At 48.5% G+C, this 16,740-nt stretch overlaps 1 protein-coding gene across 7 annotated transcripts in view; it reads left to right on the forward strand.

Moving 5' to 3' along the window:
- The window catches only part of NPHP4 (nephrocystin 4), a 97,321-nt gene extending 80,894 nt beyond the window's left edge, over positions 1-16,427 (forward strand). For 5 of the 7 annotated variants that reach the window (XM_028740450.2, XM_077931463.1, XM_028740447.2 and 2 more), the window contains 11 exons: positions 3,650-3,861; positions 4,219-4,445; positions 5,937-6,123; positions 6,359-6,448; positions 7,115-7,271; positions 7,815-7,900; positions 8,421-8,572; positions 9,088-9,259; positions 12,697-12,876; positions 15,307-15,450; positions 16,118-16,427. In XM_028740450.2, the coding sequence (XP_028596283.2) occupies positions 3,650-3,861; positions 4,219-4,445; positions 5,937-6,123; positions 6,359-6,448; positions 7,115-7,271; positions 7,815-7,900; positions 8,421-8,572; positions 9,088-9,259; positions 12,697-12,876; positions 15,307-15,450; positions 16,118-16,258 (1,748 nt within the window). In that variant the 3' untranslated portion in view covers positions 16,259-16,427. The remainder of the gene's footprint in view (positions 1-3,649; positions 3,862-4,218; positions 4,446-5,936; positions 6,124-6,358; positions 6,449-7,114; positions 7,272-7,814; positions 7,901-8,420; positions 8,573-9,087; positions 9,260-12,696; positions 12,877-15,306; positions 15,451-16,117) is intronic. The other 2 variants (XM_028740449.2, XM_077931462.1) reach the window with 1 other exon arrangement.
- The last annotated feature ends 313 nt before the right edge of the window (positions 16,428-16,740 follow it).

Consider the following 16,740-nt stretch of genomic DNA (forward strand, 5'->3'; position numbering starts at 1 on the left):
GGCTGTGCAAACTTGGCAGTTAAAGCAGCTCTTCAGTTAAGCCATGTTTTCTTTCTAGCAAGGGATTGCGTTCAAGGTGTTCAGTGAAAAGCCAGCTTGACTTGATTTATTGTATTTACCCTGCTTTTCCTGTCTGTGGGCCCTCAAAGCAGCTGCCAGGATTGAAAACAGTCATGCAGAAGTACCAAATCATCATTAGAAAACTCCAAAGAGTTGGATGAAAACCAACCAGCTGCTCTGCACCTGAGCCGCTTTTGAGAATGGCTCACCCTTGTAGTGAGGCCTTGGTTTTTTGTTTTTAATTCCAGACACTGGCTCTCTTTTAAAGGTGGATACTGGTGGGTTGAATGATCTGATCAGATCTTGGTTGGGGGCTTAGCAAGGGCAGCAGACCAAGCCAAGCAGCGCCATTGTTTCAGCTTCTTGTGGGCACAGCCATTGAATATTGGGGGGGGGGGGGAGTTTGGGGGGGAAGGGAAAATCAGAGGTGTATTACTCTAGCCAACTGCTGCCACACAGGTAGAGACTACCTGCAAGGTTTCTGGGAAACAGATTACTTTACTTGTTTCACTTTACTTTGGACTGCTGTTCCTGCTTGCATCACTCACCAGTCCCACCTATCCACCACCCTATTTCCAACCCCCTCTTTATATCTCACCAAAAGCCCTTTCCTCCATCAGATTGCCCACTCCCCCAGCTCCTCACAGTTTGCCCAACCTCCCTCCTCCATAGCTCACCCCCAAACCCCTTGCAAAAACTATCCCTCATTGCCCAACAGCTCTCCCAACGCCCCAAACTTTTGTACCCCAGTCGCAACCCGGCCCCTTGCTCTGCTTCAAGTGCACACACATCCATCAGTGTGATGACATATGAGTGCAACTGTAGTAAAGAGAGAAAACATTTATATGTCTCCTTCACACACACACACACACACACACACACACACACACATACACACACTCATATTCCAAGATGGCCTACATATTTTATTTAAATATGCAACAACTGTAGCAGAATAAAATAGTGCCCCCGCCACCAAGACCAACGAAGAACAATTCAAAGAACAAATGATATAGACAATTATTTTTGTTATTTATTTATTACGTTTATATCACACCTTTTCCTCCAAGGAGCTCAAGGTGGTGTGCACAGTTTTCCTCCTATTATCCTCACAACAACCCTGTGAAGTAGATTAGACTAAGAGGCCGCGACTGGCGTGAGATCCATGGCTGAGTGGGGGAATTTGAACCTACGTCCTAGTCCAACACTCTAGCCGCTACATCACGGGCTCTCTATATCTAATAGCAGAGAAGATCCCCACAGCTGAATATGCCTCAAAGCCGCTTGAAACAGCTTTCCAAACATGTCAGGGTGGAGTAGATATGGTTGTCAACTGGTAGAGAGTTTCTGAGTTACCCATAGGGAGAACTCGGAACTGCTAGCGACAGTGCCCCGAAAGATCCACAAGAAAGATATTCTGGGTGGGAAGGGTAGTGAACTGGGAGCCTGCCCTAGAAGGGGCTAGTTTCCAAAAAGAGCTCTTGTAACACCTGCACCTATCCGGATGCAACCTCCAGAAGCAAGGGGAATCCTCCTGCACATCTTTCTGGAGTCAGCCAGCCTTGGGCAAGCGCCACTTACAGAGGTTGTGTGGCATTCACCCACCTTAAACATCCCCTTCCCTCAGAGCAGGGATGTATCTCCAGGTTTTGTGATTCATTTGTTGTTGTTGCCAAGGTTGCCTGAGCTGATCTGCCGCGACTGGGAGAACAGAAGGTGGACTGAGCATCCAATTAAGGGCATCTAACCTGCAAATAGGACTTACTATTTATAAGGAGAGAGAGAGAGCGAGAGAGTCATGCAGTCAGACTAATAGGCAACCTTGTACAGCAGTCCACGTCAGATGAAGAATTTCATTTGGGAACCTGAATGGTGGAGTTGCCAGGAGACCTTTCCTTGCTAGGACCTTTCCTTTAGATCCACCAACCACCCCAGGCTGTCATAAATGCTTTACACGGAGTAAGACCACCAGCCCTTCATGACCAGCTCTGCCTATGTATTAAAAGTATTCAAACCCTTAGGCAGAGAGAGAGGAGGAGAGGGACACACACACACACACACACACACAGAGAGAGAGAGAGAGAGAGAGAGAGAGAGAGAGAGAGAGAGAGAAACATTCTCTGGCCTGACAGCCCTTCAACCAGAGATTGAAACGTCTTCTGACGTGGATCATGCAGCCCTTTAAGGCATAGCAGTTATTTACTTACTTTTATTTTACTGCATTTATACCCCACCTTTTTCAAGCTCCTTGCTCGAGGTGCCATACTTGGCTCTCCGCCTCCTCACAACAACAACCTTGCAAGGTAGGTTACGCCGAGAGGCAGTGACTGGCCCGAGGCCACCCAGCAAGCTTCACCATGGCCGAGCAGGGATCCGAACCCTGGTCTCCCGGGTCTTAGTCTGACATTTTAACCGCTACGCCACACTGTCTCTCATCGATTAGCTGTGGTGGAGGATGAAAGTGCAGCGGGAAGTGGCCAGTTCAGTGTAGACAATAACTTGGTAGACAAATTGGGTGACCCAATAGAAGGCATCTTGCTATGCTTTTGAAACTCCAGTTGCATCCACCGTCAGGGTTGGCCCCAAGACATTTTGCCTGAGAACTGGATGCAGCCCTTAGGATTCTCCCCACCCCACTTCTGTGCCTTTCTTAAGGACATTTACTTGTCAACTGGGACTGTGTCTCTTGTTTGCCTTGGTGGAGAGATGTGTGTCTAGAGACCTCTGACTCTTGAGTGGCTGAAATGTAGCCAGCTGTACAAGGGCACAAAGAGTCCCATCTATTCTTCCTCTTACTTTTGCCTCTAGCCTAGCCCACCGCTGGCATGTGGCCCCCAGAAGATTCCCCACGGCCCTTGGACTGAGTAAAGTTCCTCACCCCTGGTGCAGACTGAGCTAGATTGCAAAGGTGGTTGCCCTACAGTTCTGTGATTCTATGGCTAATGGTTGCAGCATAAGACAGCTTCTCACGTTTCTGTGCTTTAAAAGCTCTTTGTTCTCCTTCTGCTTTACCTCTGATGGTCTTTTTCTCTTTGTAAAAAAAAAAAAGAAGCATATTACTTTATTTGCAAAGCTATTTCCCACCACAAAGGAAAGAAAAGGCCACATCAAACAAGGAACGGAAGAATATGAAAGTGTAGCCAACTGGTGTGTTGAAAATTGGTCCCCCAAATGAAATCAACCCGGGGAGATAAAGCCGCAAATTAATAACTTAATACTCAACCATTCAGCAGAGTAACGTGTAGCTAATTCATTAACGTTGTCTTCAAAACCAAACTTGAAGCCTTTCATTTTGAGATCTAATGGAATTTGAAAAGAGGGCAGAGGTAGCCATGGTCTTAATTGCATTTTTATCTTTATTGCCCAGTAAAAAAAAGAGGGGAGGGGCAGGGAGAAAAGGAAGAAGGAGTAATTTTTTTTCTTATTAAGGAAACAGAAAATGCCACAGGTTTAAAAAGCAGCATTCAGGCAGGTATCAATCGCACAAGTAATTCCTGTGCATCAAGACAGAGGAACGATGTGATTGGCTTTTGCTTCATCCCATCTGCCCATTTCCATCATGACCTCTGTCTGTCTGTCTGTCTTCCAGCTGGGAACGTGTGCCAGGCACAAAAACTGGCCGATGTGGACAGCGAGCTGGCGGCCATGCTCTTCTCGCGCCTACGCGAAGTCAGCGCCACGTTCCAGCACAGCAGCCGCGAGGCCAGCGTCACCCGGAGGCGGAAGCTGGAGAGGATGCTGTCGGTCCGGAGGCGGGAGTCCCAAGAGGGCGATGCTGCGAAGAAAGCCAGCCTCATCACGGTGAGAGACTGGTTTCCCCATGGCCGCCTTCTGAGCTGGACCCTTGGCCCATTTAGCCAAGTACAACTCACTCCCAAGTAATGGCATCTCTACAGGGTCTTAGAGCTGAGCCGTCAGGTGGGAGACAGTCAGTGGTCTTCTACCCGCTGTCCGAGCACATTGCCCCAGAGAGAGCTGCAGGTGGCATTGCCCTGTGCATTGTGTGGAATAAACATGTTCCATACAGTTTCAGAATTGTCTTTGCTTTTTGTGTTCCCTAGCACTCTTAAGATGCTGTGTTAGTTTCTCTGGAAGAGCTACATCCCATAGTCCACCCTGCCCACTCAGCCAGTTCTTGAGCCTTTCCTTCCCTCACAGGGACGGCACGAGGATCGCATCCAGCACGCCCGGGACCTCCAGATCATCGAGGCCTACCGGGAGCGCATCAAAGCCGAGAGCATCGCCAGCATGCTGAGCCAGGCCATTACCACCCGTCACACCCTCTACGCCACGTTTGGCACGGCTGAGTTCTTCGAGTTTGCCCTGAAGAACCCGTATAATGTCCAGCACACGGTCACCATAGAGACGGACAACCCAGAGCTCAGGTAGAGCAAAAGCAGGTGATGCCCTTCTTTGTGCTTTCTGAGCCCCAGCCGGATCACTGTGAGAGAAAAAGCGGCTGCATTCTGAAGGCCAGAAGGATCATGCAAAAACTGTCGGGAGACACACAATCAATCATAAAAATGCTCGGCATTAATATCTGTTTGTGTATCTATGGTGCGTTTCAAGTGTTCAGATCACTTCCTCACGCATTAGCTCAGTAATCCTTACAACATCTTGCTGGGAATCGCAGGTTGGGAGAGCACTCTTGCCCTTGGATCCTCCTTGCGGACTTCCCATTGGGGCATCTGGTTGGGCCCTGGTAGAGCACGATGCTGGACCAGATATGCTTTTGGCCTAATCCATCAGGGGTTCTCCTTATGTTCTTATATTGATTATATTCATTTTGGGCCATTGGATCAGGGTCCCTTGAAAAACGCCAGGTGTGCAGTCAGGTCAACATTGACCTTTTTTCCTCTTCCCTCCCTGTCCCTTTTCCCTTGTGTGCTGTTCTTGTTTTGTTTCGTTTTTTTAGGTTGCTAGCCTGTGTTGATAGGGACTGTCTTCTTTTAATTGATCATATGTAAGCCACTTCAGAAGCCTTTTTGTCTAAGGAGCAGGGTGCAAAAGCTCTAAATAAATATTAATTAGTGGGGGGTAGAGGGGAGGTTTAGTTCACACACTGCACACACAGGCTGTTGCATCCCCTGTAGGATTTCTGCCAGTGGGAGCTGCAGTTCCCAATCTCAGGGAGGGAAGACAATTTTGGACCCACCCACCCCCCCGCAACCAGTGGGCAGCATTCATTTGACTACAGGTTATAATAAAAGGGCTCTATGCACATGAATATGGGACACAGGTCTTGCCGATTAGAAGGTTGGCAGTTCGAATCCCCGCCACGGGGTGAGCTCCCGTTGCTCGGTCCCTGCTCCTGCCAACCTTGAAGTTTGAAAGCACGTCAAAGTGCAAGTAGATAAATAGGTACCGCTCCGGCGGGAAGGTAAACGGCATTTCCATGCGCTGCTCTGGTTTTGCCAGAAGCAGCTTAGTCATGCTGGCCACATGACCCGGAAAAACTGCGGACAAACGGCGGCTCCCTCGGCCAGCAAAGCGAGATGAGCGCCGCAACCTCAGAATTGTCCGCGACTGGACCTAACGGTCAGGGGTACCTATACCTTTATGCACATGAATGCCACCAACACCAATTAGAAGGTAGTGGTTCAGTTGTGGTTCTTGCATTGCAGGGGGTTGGACTAGATGACCCATAGGGTCCTTCCCAACTCTACAATTCTATGCTCCTGTGAAATTAATTCTCCCTCCGTTATACACGAGGAAAGCCGACACATGTGCTGCAACAGACACCGGCTCCCAGCCACAGTGTCAAAGGTGGCAATCCAAAGTTTGATTTTGAGATGGATCACAGGTAACAAAGAGGTTGGAAGTCCCGCCTGGAAGTAAAAGCGTTTGGCCTTTGCTTGGTTTGTTTCTCCCTCCAGTGTCATTGTGGACGCTAGAGAATGGAGGCACTTCAAGAGGCTGACCCAAACCACCACCCCTCTGGAGGAGGACATGTTTCACCTGCAGGACGACCTCACGCCTCAGGTGTACCTGCGCCCCAAGGAGACGGTCCACATCCCCTTCAAGTACCAGGCCTTCTCCCTGGAGCATGCTGCCACCATGCAGGTAGAGAGGCATTCGTGCTTTGCTTTTTAAAATACTTCCCAAATATTTGCTTTTGAGAAACTTTACACAAGGTTCAGCACCGGAATCTCATTTAAGCCTATAGCAGAATGAATTCCACAGCATATAAACCAGGATAATGGCTCGCAGACATTAGACTCCCAGAAGACAGTGGGAGGATTGGGGGGGGGGGAGTTAAAATGAGAAGCACACTGCAACTCCTCTCTTTCATTCCCAGCAAGGTCCCACGGAGCTGATGTTCAGCAAAGGCAAGGAGGACTCCGCAGCCCCCTGGAAGTCCTGTGGCATGCAAACAAAGCACATCAGGGTAAATCGCACTGATTGGCAAGGAGAGTGATTGGGCAGCACCCAGTCAGTTGGCTTGTGGGTGCTCTTCCCTCTTCAGATTTGGTGGTTCTGTCACTCTCAGTACATTCCTCATGCAGGAAGGTTGACGGGGTGGTGGTGGCAGTGGTGGGGGTGGGTCTGTGTGCAATGACTTGGGGTGGGGGCAGCTCCAGACATGCCCCCCCCAACTTTTGATCTCCAAACTTTGCCCAGCTCTGTAATAAAGATGCGGCCTGTTTTCCAAAAGGCACTCAATTTTATTAATTTTTTAAAGGTACACAAGGACCTGATTAGTATTACAGGTGATAGTACTGAAATTACTCGAGGATTATTTCTGCTCTCTGCATTTACGGGATGTAACAAGGATCTCAAGCCTAAGGACTTAATTCCACATTTGCTAATTGTGGCTTAGGCAAACCATCCCCCAGCAGTGCAATAAAGATTCAGCCTGTTTTACGAAAGGCAACTTTTCCTCCAGGTCGCTCAAGGTGGTGTATGTGGCTCTCCCTGCCCCCCCCCCATGTAATCCTTGCAACAATCCTATAAGGTAGGGCAGGGTGAGAGGCAGTGACAGGCCCTCACGGTCACCCCCATTCATGCTGTCCTGTGGGAACGACACTAACTTTCTCCCTCTCCCTCCACCCAGGTCTCCTTCACTGCAAGCGGCGGGAAGCTCCTCGCCATCCTCAGTGTGAACGTGGAATCCCAGCCCCACGTGGTGGATCAGACCTTCCGCTTCTATCACCCGGAGCTCACCTTTCTCAAGAAATCCATCCGTTTGCCTCCTTGGCACACCCTTCCAGGTAGCTCTTAGCCAATTTCACAGGCAGCCCCACCCCCTGAAAGTGAAGAACGAGAAACAGCACATTGAAAATCACTGCCATTGCCAGGGCCAAGCTGGATATACTGGATGTATGCAGTGGGAAAGGGTCATAGCTCAGGGCACCTGCTTTGCATGCAGAAGGACCCAGTTTCAATTGGGATCTCTGGGTAGGGCTGAAGAAGACCCTTGTCTGAAGTCCTGGAGTCTTCAGGACTGCCAGTCAGTGCAGACAATACTGAGCTAAATGGCCCCGTGTGATACAAGGTAGTTTCCTGTACTGAGGTAGAACATTAGCTCAGGGGTAGAGCATATGCTTGGAATGCAGAAGGTCACCAGTTCAGCCCTTGATTTCCTGTCTGGGCAGTGGGGTGGTCTTAGCAGTATAAATACTTTGAACACATTGCATTCAGCAGATGAGAGGATTTTGCATTGTATGCCACAGGAGCAATGGCAGAGATTTTTTTTATTCATGCTGTTTTTGTGGGAATAATCAGACCTCACAATCCATTTTTGTCCTTACCAGGTGCCCCAGTGGGTATGCCGGGTGGAGAACCAGAGATGTTTGTGCGTTGCAGTGACCCCAACATCATTTGTGAAACCAAGAAAATGGTACTGAATGCCCCACAAATCTTCGAAAATTATTCCAACCCACCAAAGATTAGCAAATTTTTCCCTCACCCCCTTTTGCTCCTGCTCCCGAAGTCCCTGTAAACGTGCTGAAAATATTTCTTTCATAACTTCCAGCACAGCTCTGAGTCTTACGCAAGTTATAAATTAACTTTTCCAGATGCAAAATAGCAGAGCCTTCGGGGAAGAGAGCTGTATGTCTGTGCATCGTCCCTTGTGTGATGAAGGTCCCAGGATCAATCTCCAGCATCGCTGGGGAAGGGCTCTCTCTGGAGAGTTTCTGCCAGGCAGGGTGGACCAGGGTGAGGTTAGCAGTGCAGCCCTCCAGATGTTGCTGGATCCCAGTTTCCGTCAGCCCCAGCCAGCCCAGCCAATAGTCAGGCATGACAGGAGTCTTACTCTAGCAGCATCTAAAGGGATGCGTGTTAACCACCCCTGGTGTAGATCAGTGCTGGAAGGCAGTCTCCTTTGTTCCAAAACCTGCTCCCTGGTTTTAATTCAGGAATTAATTCAACACTACGGGGTAAGGTCTGATACGTCACAATCTGGTCTCGGTCTTCCCACCCAGGGGCCTGGTGAACCTCAGGATGTCTTTCTGAAAGTTGCAGGGGGCCCAAGTCCACAGATCAAGAGGTTCTTCCTTTCTATTTACACGTAAGTAGGAAACCATGACGGCACTCAGATTCTGTGTTGCATCAAAGTTACTAAGGGTGGAGGGTTCCTTCCTTCCTTGCTTGCTTGCTTGTATGTGTGTGTGTTGTTGTTTAACAGGTAAGAAGCAAAGCGATAAAAATTAATTTTAAAAGATCAAAAGGCACCTGCAGCCTATGCTGCTCTGTCTTCTTAAGGAAACAGACGCTGGAACATTCAACTACTCGGAGAAGCCCAGAGCTGAGCACAGAATTGTGTTTTATTTGGATGTTTTCCTTTTGGTTTTTTAACAAGGAAACAAACAAACAAACCAGGATAGGATTGTGCCCTGCTAGGCCATGTGAGCATTCCCCAGGAACTGGGAGGCTGGTGCTTAATTTATAGAATGCGCACATGTGGGTTTGAGGGAGGATTTTCCTTTTTCCCCGGCTCGCAGTTTTGGAGCCGTCACTTCCCCGAGTATTTTTCACTCTGACAAGGCTGTGAAGCACCATCTGTTGTTCCGTTTGTCACTCCAGGGACCCCTGGCTGGCTGCTCCGACACAGATCTGGCAATTCTACCTCCATTCTTTGCAGCGGGTGGATGTTAGCTGCATAACAGGGCAGCTGACCCGCCTTTCGCTGGTCCTCAGAGGGACTCAAGCCATCCGGAAGGTGAAAGCGTACACCTCACACCCGCATGAGCTGACGGTAAGATCAGACCCCGGGACTCCGTGGGGACTGTGCTTTATTCTGTGGCTGCTCAGATCTTAAAAGAACAGGAAACCTTCTGTTTCATTTTCCTCCTCCTTTATTACGCTTTCTCCCTCCTGCCTGGATTAGTCAAACGGTTGATCCTAGCCAATCAGGGATCACATGGTGCAGCTAATCAGATTCGGCTGGGCAATGTTTTTCCAAGGACAAATAAAAGCAATTGAGTAAGAAAGGGTGATGCACATTTTCACAAGAAACTGGCGAGAAATCAGTTGACACACACACACACACACACCCTGAGAAATCAGGGTGACACACACACACACACACACACACACACACACACACACACTCATTCTGCTGGGAAATTTGATTCAGCCTCTGCAAGTGCCTTTGCTTGGAGATTTTCATCCAAGGTCCCCATGAGATGGGCCATCCGCTAGGATGCAAGAGCCCGTTAGGAGACCTCAGACAATTTACAGCTGCAAAGCCTCTTCTGTAATTGTCTTTTGATTAAAGCCATCGTACGGAGGGATCAGTGGCCCAAAACCCCAGTGGGCAAGTTATCAGAATTAATGAGTCTGTGGAGAATAATAATTTCTTTAGAATGCATTTAGTCATAATTATAAATGTGAATAATAAGAGAAACACAAACTCCGCTGCCCTCACATAAATTGAAAAGGGGGGGTGGGGGCTTGAAAACTCTGAAGCTACATGAGTTGAAAGGGAACAGCAAAAGACAAAGGAAACTTGAAGGAAACTCCAGCTTAACTCATGGTAGGGAGTCTAAGTGAGATTCTGCTGATCAGACCTGGGATCAGTTCCTAGACGTGGATTCTCTGAAGAGCCCTGGTCAATCCCTCAGCCTCAACTTCACCTCTACAATCCGTCTACAATCCATACTCAATGTGACATGAGGTTATAAGAGCATAAGAAAAGCCTGCTCAGAAGGGTAATGGGTGGAGATGTGAGTAATCTGCGGTTCTCTCCAAACTCGGAATTTGGCATTAGGTTCATGCAGAATTTAGGTGGATGGTCAAACAGGTACACACCTGTATGGGCAGTTGGTCTGTTGATGGTGCTGTTGGTGATGTTTGTAAGCTGGAGAAGACGCTGAGGGAGGCATGGAGGGACTTGACCACTGGTGAGTGTGCAGCAGCAAGTAGCAAGCATCAAGAGCTCGGGGAGCCAAATCTAGTTCAGATTGTGCAGCACCTGGGCCAGCTCCCAGTGGAAGTTTTCAGAGAAGATGGGTGTTACAGGCAGACCTATTTAGTGCCCAGGTCCTGGCCTTTAGCTGAGAGTGAGAAGGAATTTAAAGCTGGCAACGATTTGAAGTCAGGAGGCAATGTCAGCGGGTTACTGACATCTGAAAACTCTCTGTTCAGAGCTTATGAAAGATTGAGAGTCTTGGCCAACAGGTCTTCGTTTAGGGAGTCTAAACTTCCAGCCTCTGGGGAAGAGTCAAAACACAGGATCCACTCCTTGAGACTGCCCTCAAATTGGGCCTCGAAATGTCTCAGGGTGTTCAGGGTCCTCAAGGCAAGCTCCTGCTGACCCTCACCCATTGAGACTACTCCCCTGCCATCCAGAAGCACATGCAGCCTGAACTGTGGTGGAGAATGGCCTTGTATTCTCTAGAGAACCTCCCGTGGAGTCAGCTGATTGTTATATCTCTAGAGCAGCCTTTCTCAACCTTGGGTCACCAGACGTTGTTGGACTACAACTCCCATCATCCCTAGCCAGCAGGACCAGTGGTCAGGAAGGATAGGAGTTGTAGTTCAACAACATCTGGGGATCCAAGGTTGAGAAAGGCTACTCTAGAGCAAAGGGGAGGAGGAAGCCAGTGGCAGTTATACCTTAAGCTAAACAGCCCTCCCTTAAATGTAATGAGCATTACTCACTGCAGCTGGACAGACTGACCAAAGATGCCTGCTAAATTGCTGGCATGAGGCGGATGTAGCCCCATTGCCAAGGGCGAACCTTTATGAAAAGAAAATGCGAGGCCCTTGCCTTTTGCCTCTGCAGGCTCTCATTTCCATGTCGGCATCACACATTGAATCATTGCCTCATTTGTATTCCAGGCTGGAGACAGAGGTAGAGCAGATTAGCTTCCCCCCGTGGCTTGATCAAAGGACACCAAGGTGGTCTCTTTCGGAAGAGCCTTGTTGGTGTCTGTAGCATTTTGGATTAACCTCTGAGAAGCCCCTCCTCCTCCTCCTGATCCTCTGGCAGGGGGCTTTGGCAGCTACTGTTCACAGCATCACTCAAGTCACCTAGAGCCATAGCCTTGAGGTGACTGTCCCCATTGGGGCACCATTGTTAAAGGGCCAAAGTATAGATGCTGACCCGAGCAGGGATACATCCATCTCTTTTCTCATAGTTGATTTGTAAGCCACCTTTCCATAGTTAAGTCCACCCTGTAGCATCTCTGGCTATGATGTAGAGGGAGGGAGGGAAGTGCCCTGCAAGGTGAAGGAGAGGACCATTGTGCCTTACACCTTAACAGGACAATCCTTCCAAAATGCTTACCTGGCTTTTGGCAAGCCACCCACACCTTGTAACTCACATCTAACAAAGAGGAAGGGAGGAGTCTTTCTTCCTCACTTCCTCTGTGGGGGAGACATGGATTTCCCTTCCCAGAATCCTTTGACAGTGACTTTAAAATGGAACAGATTTTAAGTCTTAGCTAGGCCTGAAATCACTTATGGTTAGTAAAACCACCCATGGGCTATTGAACATAGGCTAGCAAGCAAACTATGTTCAGAGCGAGCGATGGAATGCCTCAAGTCTTCTACTATAGACAGACCAGGGGTGGTTCTGCCATTGACCAAAGTCTTTCCTGTTAAAGGTGGATCTAAGGATCCATGCAATAAGGCTTATGAAGCAGCCCTGAAAAGGAGTTCTGAGTCCTCAGCAGCTTTACTCCATGGTTTAGTCAGCAACTACTCCCTGTTTTCCAGAACAAGCTACATGTGGGCAGAGGTACAGGCGCCGAAGATTATGTAATATTTTGCAGTAAGCTCCTTTCCCCATAGGCTCATTATGAGGCTGAATGTTGGAAGATTCAGGACAAATAAAACAAAGCCTTTCTTCATGCAGTGCATAGTTAAACTACAGAACTCGCTCCCGTGGGAGGCAGTGATGGCCCTAACTTGGATGGCTTTAAAAGAGAATCTAAACAAATTAATGGAGAATATGGCTATTGATGGCTACTGGCCATGATACTTCTGCTCTGCCTCTGCAGCTGGAGGCAGCGATGCTTCTGAACACCAGTTGCTGGAAGCCACAGGAGGGAAGAGGGCTCTCATCGTCAGATCTTGCTTGCATCACTTTGGCCACTGTGAGAACAGGGTGCTGTACTAGATGGGCCATTGGCCTGATTCAGCAGGCTCTTCTTCTGTGCTTATGTCTCCTTGTTCTTCCTCTGCTAGGTGGACCCAGAAGGCATCTTCATCCTCCCTGCAAATGGCGTGCAAGATCTGCACCTTGGCGTGAGGCCTCAGAGTGCCGGCAGCCGGTTTGTCTACCTCAACCTGGTGGATGTCGAATACCATCAGCTTGTCTCTTCCTGGCTGGTGTGCCTATCCTGCCGGCAGCCTCTTGTCTCCAAGGTAGTCAGACATTTGCCTTTAATTCCTGGTTTTACTAAGGGTGATGCAAGGGGGCCAGAAAGGTCAGGTGGAGGCTGAACATGAGGGATCCAGAGTCAGCAAGGACAAGACCTTGCTTCAGGTGGGTTTTCCTTTCAGTCTGAAAGTCAAAATTCTTCTTACACTCCTGTCTCAGGAGTGCCATTTAGGGGGGACTCGGGTGGCAATTTCAAGGCTGCCTCCAGGAGTTTTCTTGTTTCTGGTCATTATTAGGAATAACAGAGGTGTGTCCTAAAAGGCAATTCACTGTTTGTTTTCCCCTCTTGTTGTAATTTAAAATCCAGGCTTTTAGCTGCATAGCTTGTCTCCCATCACTGAAATCTGTTCTGTGGGCAGGAAGGAACTTTGGCCTCTGAGCTCTGCCCTTGCTTGTTCAACAGAGGAGCAGTTTGCCATGCTGCAGTTCAGCCACCCCCAGCTCCCCAGATTCAGAGACCATGAATCAGAGAACACACAATTCGGTTCAGTTTCATGTCCACAGCCATGGTCTCCTTCAGCCCTTCCTCAAAACCCTTTCTTAGAAGCTTTATAATTTTGTTTAGCTTCAAACCACTCTGCAGGGAGTGAGGGTAGATTGGCAGACCTATAGTTCCTGTATTTTCCCAACAAAGAGTGCTTCATAGCAAGGCATTCCTGATCGAACCAGGGTTTAGATTTGTTGGAGTATAATGGCCACCGTGTTGCATTTTTTTGGGTCACATAAGGTTGAAGAAGTGAAATCAAATCCTGAAACAAGTTTATTCTAGTTTCAGGGCATGAGGCATTTAAGAGGTTGTCTCTCCTAATGAGGAATATATCTGAGTGTAACCTGCCAGATACTTTCTCGTCCAGTTCATCGAACCATCTAATGTTTTCTTAGAAGACAGTGGGTAGGGAGGCAGGATCCCACAAGCCTTAACCTTCTAGCTATTCATTATTTAATGTATTTACGGTATATCCCACTTCTCTCCCATACTGGGATTCAAAGCAGTGTGCAACATTTAAAAACATCATCATAAAATACAGTGTAATACAAATCTAAAAACAATAGTTAAAATGCATCAAAACACACTTAGAACCAGCAGCTGAAGTACAGTTTGCAGTGATCAGCACTGTCTGCTCCTTAGTTCTCCAAGTCCTGCGTGAACAGGAAGGTCTTGGCTGGCCAGCAGAAGGATAGCAAAGAGGGACCTCTCTTGGGAGGGAATCCCACAGTCTGGGAGCATCCGCAGAAAAGACTCTCTCTTGTGTCACCACCAGCAATGCTTCTGATGTTGATGGGACCAAGAGGAGGTGCTCACTGGAGGAGCTTAGCAAACAGGCGGGTTCATACAGGGAGGTCTTCCAGGTAGCCTGAGTACAAGCAGTATAAGGCTTTATTGGTTATAACCAGTGCTTTGCATTGTGCCCAGAAATGGACTAGAAGCCAGTGAAGTTGTTTTAAGAGGGGAGCAACATGCTCCCTGCAATGCCCCCATCAGTAGTTTGGACCAGCTGAAGCTTCCAAAGGTAGCCCCACGTAGAATGTGTTACAGTAGTCCAACTGGGATGTAACTAGGGCATGTGTCACTGTGGCCAGATCCAGCATCTGATTTGCCCCCTTCCCCCTTTTCTCCGCTGTCTCATTATAACAGCCATCTCTAGTTTGCTTATTAGACATTAAGTCCTCTGGGTAGGAAGTGTGCCAGCCCTGTAGAGCACCTGATACTCCAAAAACTGGAGACAGTAGCAATTGCCCTGGCACACCTGACAGCAGGCTAGGTGAGAAAGCATGAGCTATTCAGCAGCTGCTCAAAAGGCGAAGCTAAGAGCTAACTCAGCAGCAGCTCAAATGGGATGCTAAAGTGTGAAATCGACACATACACACACCGAGTTTTTTATAGCTCTGCAGCCTCAAGATATGAAGAAATCCAACTCAGTCGCAGTAGACCCACTGAAACTGGTGGCCTTCGAATCATAGAACTGTAGAGTTGGAAGGGACTCCAAGGTTCATCTAGTGCAACCCCCTGCAATGCAGGAATCGCAGCTAAGGAATCCCTGACAGATGGCCATCGAAACTCTGTTTAAATTGGGGAAGCTCTTTGATTTCATTGGGCATAGATGTTGGGTGCAACCCAATATATAGACCTCCCCCCGATCTCCTGTGTAATTAACAGGAGGCAGGGGCTATTTGAAGCAGGAAGCATTAAGGGAGGAAAAGAGTGAATCACCCTCTCTTAGAGTGTCTCTTCCCCCAAAGCACATTCCTGTACCCACTAAACTGGAAAAAGGAAAGAAACTCAGAAGAGATCTTAAACACAGAGATCTCTCACATCATGGCACTTCATTCGGCCCTGATAGTGGTGTTGCATCATCCCGTCCAGTGTAAAATTGTTGTCTTGGACTCCAGTTTCCTTTTCTCCCCACCTCCAGGCTTTTGAAATTGTGCTCCCCCCTGGTGGAGGGAAAGGCTCAAACAAGAGGATCACCTACGCCAACCCCTATCCATCCCGGAGGGTCTATTTCCTGCACACCAACCGGCCGGACCTTCTACAGTTCAAGGAGGATTCCTTTGAGGTAGCACCCTAAGAGGAACAGGATGGTTTGACTTTGCTGAGGCTCCAGGAAGTTCTCCAGAAATGCTACCCTGGGCACTGCAAAGTTGGCTCTCAACTGTCTCTGTAATCTACATGTTTGGATAGAATCATAGAATTGTGGGGGTGGAAGGGATCCCAAGGGCCATCTAGTCCACCCCCCCAAGTGCAGGAATCACATCTGACAGATGGCCATCCAACCTCTGTTTAAAAACCTCCAACGAACAAGAGTTTTGAGGATATCGAGGGCAATCAGCTCTCACATCCCAAAATAGTTCTGTAAGGGTTCTCTTCGCATGTGTGTGCCTCGTCTTTCAATTTTGATGAGGGTATGCAGTGTTTCGAATGCATGAAACAGCCACCATAGACCAAATCCCAGAGGCAAAGCTTCCGTATTTTCTCATGTAGCCTCGAGCACCATCTGAACACCTTACAGCCAAAATCCAGCACTAAAATAATAGTAAAAATCCCACACCACCCTTGAGACACAAAAGGTGCTTCACTTTGGCCTGGAATTGGACCTTGCCCTTTTCAACAATTATACTGAGGGATCATCCACGGAATCACTGCTTACGAAGCAATTTATATGCAGGCATCTATTAGCCCTCAACTGACCCTCTGGCTACCGTCCCTGTTGTTTGTCCTTGCAGATCGGCGGAGGGGAGACGTACACCATCGGCTTGCGATTTGCCCCGAGCCAGAGTGCTGGCGAAGAGGAAATCCTGATTTATATCAATGATCATGAAGACAAGAACGAAGAGACTTTCTGCGTGAAGGTCACCTACCAGTAGTGTTGTAAGGTGTATGCGTTTGTGTGCCCTTGCCTCGATTGTTTCCCACTCTCCTGCAATCCATCAAACTTCCCTAAAGGGACAGTCCCGCTCCCTTCACGATCCCCGCCTGCAAACAGCCTTTGCGCCCCTGAATTGTCACTGACCACAAGTCTGCAGAGAGATTACCTCCCCCACCCTGCTACCTCAGAGCGGTGGGACACATGGTCTCCACTTGAGTGTACTTTAGCTTGCATCCCATCGAGCCCCTGCTAAGCCTGCGTGATTGATTGCCCGAGTGGATTCCTGGGACGTCAGCACGACCTCCAACCACGCAGCTGAGTCGTGCCTGTTATACCCCCACCCCCTTTCCTCCTTGCTCCGGATCGAAAATTCATTTCTCTCGCCATGAAATGTCACTGGCTGGTAGAAGGCAGCTGAGGCTTTCAGACCTTTAACACGGCAGTGCAAGCTGGTTTGCCAATTTGTTTGGTTTTGTAACA

The sequence above is a fragment of the Podarcis muralis genome, chromosome 7 (assembly GCF_964188315.1).
Source record: "Podarcis muralis chromosome 7, rPodMur119.hap1.1, whole genome shotgun sequence".
Classification (NCBI taxonomy): Eukaryota; Metazoa; Chordata; class Lepidosauria; order Squamata; family Lacertidae; genus Podarcis; species Podarcis muralis.